This window comes from Cicer arietinum, chromosome 7, assembly GCF_000331145.2.
Source record: "Cicer arietinum cultivar CDC Frontier isolate Library 1 chromosome 7, Cicar.CDCFrontier_v2.0, whole genome shotgun sequence".
Lineage (NCBI taxonomy): Eukaryota > Viridiplantae > Streptophyta > Magnoliopsida > Fabales > Fabaceae > Cicer > Cicer arietinum.
In genome coordinates, this window is record NC_021166.2 from 2,375,578 (window position 1) to 2,380,957 (window position 5,380).

A 5,380-nucleotide genomic window follows, 5' to 3' on the forward strand; every position below is an offset into this window, starting at 1 on the left:
CAAAGTGAAATTTTTACAAACAGCTATGTTTTGTGATCTGCTATTGACAACAATGGTTAGGATTACCTTGGACTTGGGACCTGGACAGTGTGGTAATCTAGTCATTTGAGAGAGTGAGGCTTTTGGGCAAGGATCAAGGAGGCTTGCTGGTATTCCTAGCTCTGCAATGTTCTACCTTTGTTGTTAAGAGTTATCACTATCCCTATTCCCTAGCAATTATTTAGGAGGGGGGAATCAACTTATGCCATTGTGGATTATTTATAGCACTTTCAAGTCTCAACAACTTTAGATATAATGGGATTCTTGAATTTTTTTTATGTATATGATGATATAGTAGTACATGATAGTAACTTTAAATCCAATTTTGAATTTTAGGATAAAACTATATTTTGAGAAAGTAATTGATGATGTATGACTGCTAACATCTTATACCAGTTTAAGTAGATTGCCTATTCATGCCTCTTACTTAGATATTGCAAAATCTAAGAATTGTTTGCTCTAGAAGTAGAATAAGAATTTATCTGATTGTTCGATTTGTGAAGTTGTAAATGGACTTTTTCTATTAGTAATCAGTGTTAGCCTTTACGAATTTTATGGATCTACTGGTCGTGTAGAAAAAATGTCTTCATGTTATAGAATGATTCATCTGATCATCTATAGTATGACTCAAAAAGGCACAAACTGTAAACAGTCTTCTTGACTTGAGATTGTAATGTGAATGAGCAAAGAGTTGGTATGCGCCATGGCTTTTTTATATGGGCATCCATTTGTTCCAACTGGGGTTGGAGAAATGTAATATTATTTATACTATCTTTTTTGTTACGACAAATAAAAATACAAAGATTGTGGGTCTACTTTAATTTTAAATCTGAACAGATTCTTCCACAAGTCAACTAGTAGAAATATTCTCAGAATAATACTGATCAAATAATATTTTTGGCAATTTAACTTGATGGCATGTAAAATTATACAAAACCATCCCACCCGCTTACTTTAAGTTTTCAGTTTTCACTTCTTTGGTCTTAGAGATTAGAGATGCATGTGTAGAAGATTGCATTTACCATGCTTTATTTTTTTCGATTTGTTTTCATTATATTATTTATCTGTCTATTGCTTTGGTAGAATTGGGACTACTTGAAAGATTTTGTCCAGTATTCACAACTTAAAATTTCTCTTACTGGTGTTTCAGGGCAAGGGATGAGGGAGTCTCTCGTGATCTTATTGCGCAGCATCTTGGAATTCCTTTCGATAAACTCATGTCTCTATTCTTTCTCAAGTCCACTTCCCATGATGTTCAAGTTATTTTCTTTTGACTCATTTTCTGGTTTTGCAGGTTGGCTATTAAAAATCTTACAGAAGAAGGTGCAATTTATGAAGCCATAGCTGATCACTATAAGTCAATTGTCGACGGTTGACATCGTTGTAATAGAGGAATCAATATCGCCAGAGTATGCTCTAGTCTACATAGGTTTATATGCATACCAGTGATTCTACATCTGTAGACGTAAGGAAACCATAGATCTGCTAGATTTTGAACAACTCGCTGTCTTTTCTTTTCTTGATAACCAATGTATTCGACCCTTAATGGGTGACAAATATAACATGACTTGGAACGTTTCTAATGTGTAAAGGGGGTTTTCTCAGACTGTTGACGATTAATCACTTTTAACTTTTAAGGGCATATTATTATTATAGAAGTTGTTTGAATCTAAGGTACAAACCATCGGCATATGGTAATGGTTTGTAGTTCTTTAATTGCAAATAAAACATAATCAGCAATGGCATGCAGCTATCTTGTAGAACTACTACTAGGGTCCTGGTCTCTGGAGGCTGGAGGGTGAGGATCTAATGGGCTTTGCAAAATGGGCCGTTTAAATGATAGTTATTTCAGTATAGCATTTTTAGGGTACAATTTTACTCACCCAACTTCTTTAAAATAGTCATTAGTTCGGAAGTAAATTTTCGGCTGACAAAAATAATGTATTGGTTAGGCCCTTTATTTAACCAAGCTTAGAAGCATACTAGTACTCTAATGAAAATTGGTGTTGGTGGAAAATGGGTTTTCTTTCTGCAGGTGAAAAACTCACTCCATGAAATCATCTCTATACATCAATTTTTCTATACAGCAAATGTATTGATGCAGAAATAATTAAAAGATCCTATCAATAGCTGACTACAACGAATCAGAGTCCTTGTAGACGGGTGTGAGAGGTAGGAAAGATGAGTCAGAAAATTATTTTCCTCCTAATTTGTACGGTGAAAAATTAATTTTATTTCAAACGTGCTACAATAAAAATATTAAAATATTCACCAAAAAAGAAATATAAAATTATAATTGTTTCCATCCAAACACAACGTGCTCTGTTGTGGTCATGTGACAGGATGAAGCATAACTGAGGTATGAGAATACAAATCAATTAGCAAACTAGGAAATATAAGGTTATCACTTATAAAGTAAGTTTTTATTTTTGCTAAAAAAAGAAAGTTAGTTTTGATTTGTTTATGACTGAATCATAAAGTAAGGAAATACGGGACTTCGTTGAGGTAAGCATTATTATTATTATTATAGTAGGACGCAAATTAGAAACTGCAAGTGGAAGATGGCGGTCGCATTAGCATCACGTATTCACGTTTTTTTCTCTCCGGCACCACTTCCACCGCCCTCTTCGTCCTGTGCCTCAAATGCCACGTGGAAACATAGTCCTTATTGCCAACTCACGTGCAGTGGTAGTTGATCATTTTTCAGACGGTAGATCTATCAAGATGCCACGTGCGATCTGATTTACAATGTTTGGCCTTCATGTGAATGAATGCACATATTGTGCATCCGTAGTTGGATCCACAATTATACATGTCTCAAATCATGTACTAGTAGAATGTAACAATAATAATTTACATAACATAACAAAAATAAAAATGGTTTAATGATATTATATTATAATATTAATGTAATTTTTTTTAATCAGTAATCAGGTAGTTTTTTTTAATTATAGTGGTTATAATTATTTAATATGATAATAGAATTAATAATTAATATTTACTGTTGATATAAAATTAAATTTTTTTGTTTTAGAAAAATAGTAAATTTTATAATAATTAATTTATATATTATAATGCATGACCATTTTTGTTAAATAAAAAAAGAGGTGAAACTATAATAGAAAGATATGAGCATAGGAGATAATCATGAAGTAGTAACAATAATTATAAAAAAAAAAATTAAGATATGGGCGCGAACGTGGGGAATGATTCGTTTTTCTGACCACAAACTACACTATGCAATGGCTTTGTGAAACAAAGTTTGACCATTTTGGCAAAGTATTATAGCCTTAAATAAAAGAAAAATGCTTTTATTAGCAATCTGCCCCCATTGCTTACTTTATGTTGCAAAATTTGTATGTTAGTGGAAATTTTTTAAAATCCTCAATATTCTTTTCACCGTACATTTGAAGGAATCAACACCCAAATGAGAACATCTCCCGCCTAACTTTTTTTTTTCTTCTTTCGATTGTCAAGCGCTATGTGAGCACGTCATCATTTGTATATTATTTTAGAAACAGTTATACAAAAGGAAAACAAATTTATTTACATGAATTGAGGTTAGCAAAAACACAGACTTTGGCAATAAAATGAATGTGAGTTCTAATATTTGTTAGAAGGAGATATTTATATTTAATATTTGATATGTTTTAAATAAAATTATATTATATGAAAAGGAATTTATTAAAAAACAAAAGTTAAATATATTTAATTTATAAATTTATAATGTATTTGTTTAATATTATCAATCAATCAATTAATTATAATTATTATATATTAGTTTTATTTAATTTTTATTCTAATTACTTAGAAAATTACATATATAATTAAGTATAATTAATCAATTATTTTCTTATACTAAAAATATGTATAAATTAAACTAAAATAACAACTTTTACGTTGTATTTCAATTAAAAAAAAATCTCTTTTTCTTTCTTCATATTAACTATTAACTATTAACTTAGTCCGTGTGCAAGCGCTATCGCGTTTGTCTTTTTAGGCAATTCATTTCTACAGTCTGATTGCTTACTATAGAAGCATTTTTTATTTTAACTATACAAATATAATCCGGGTTTTGAGGATTTGACTGTCTGCTCTTGTTTTTAATAATAAAAGCCGACAACTATTGATTCGTCTGAAAACTGTTTTTCTTTTCTTAAATAAATTTTAAAAAGTTAATAAATAAATTAATATTTTAAATCATAAGTTTTACTTAAATTAATATTTTGAATTTTGTAAGTTTGATAAATATATCATTTAAATCATAAAATAATTCATATTTAAATTTTATTGTATAAAATGATGATTTGATGTGTTAAATAAATATTTGATTGTGCTTTTATATCAATGTCATTACAATACGAATAAATTTTCTTATAAAATTTAAATTTTTAATAAATTAATTAGTTACAATTATAATTACTCACAAATTTATTTATCGACTACAAAATTTCATCAACAAATTTGTCTGCAGCAAATGACATTGATGTAAAATTAATATAGATAAATTATATTTTCAATTACAATATCATGTTAAAATATCTAATAATTAAAGTTAACATAGAGATTATTTTGATTGATATTTTATAATTTTAGAAGTATATTTATCAATTTAAAAAATTATTATAAGTTATCAACAATTAATTAAAATCAGGCTCGTATACTCCATTAACTATATCAAATATTTTCTTTTGAAAAAACAATATAATTTTATCTTAATAAATTTGAATTGTTTTGCACTTACCTAACCTTTATAATTTTTGTGTCTCTCTCTCACATGTGCAATGTGATTGTGACCTTTGCTTGGCTTGCAATTTGGATGGGTGATTGGTTTTGGGGCTGAGTCAATAAAACAGATTAGATTTTTTAAAAGTGTACAATTCACTCAAGAAAATAAAATAAATAATATTATTAATAATCAAATAAATAAATACAATTTTTTACATATATATATAGTTATGATATTAAATTTTAATGTATTTATTTTATAAAATTTTCACTTTAAATGGATTCAATTTAAATAAATCCCCATTTTTTATGTTAAGTCTCGTGACAAGTGTCCACACGATCCAGGATCAAAGTGGCTACTCGGGAGTGAGCCACCACACTTCTTTCCCAATCTTGTTTCACTCGTTCTAAAATTCTCATCATGTGATCGAATCCATTTTAATTTAATTTATTGTGAGACTATAGTACATTATTATTCTTACTTCTCCCTCCTTTCCAAAATAAAAGATTTAATTGAAAAAAATAATACTTTACTCTACATTTAAGATAGTAACTTATATGTAATAATTAATAAAAATGATTTAATCAATTAAATTTAAAACAATTATCACTT

The 5,380-nt window shown here is 28.5% G+C and overlaps 1 protein-coding gene across 2 annotated transcripts in view; it reads left to right on the forward strand.

Moving 5' to 3' along the window:
- LOC101497890 (replication protein A 32 kDa subunit B) overlaps positions 1-1,676 on the forward strand; it is a 4,108-nt gene extending 2,432 nt beyond the window's left edge. Inside the window, exons 9-10 of one of the 2 annotated variants that reach the window (XM_004507805.4) lie at positions 1,190-1,258; positions 1,334-1,676. In XM_004507805.4, coding sequence (XP_004507862.1) covers positions 1,190-1,258; positions 1,334-1,415 — 151 coding nt within the window. In that variant the 3' untranslated portion in view covers positions 1,416-1,676. The remainder of the gene's footprint in view (positions 1-1,189; positions 1,259-1,333) is intronic. The other variant, XM_004507804.4, reaches the window with a different exon arrangement.
- Positions 1,677-5,380: the final 3,704 nt, after the last annotated feature.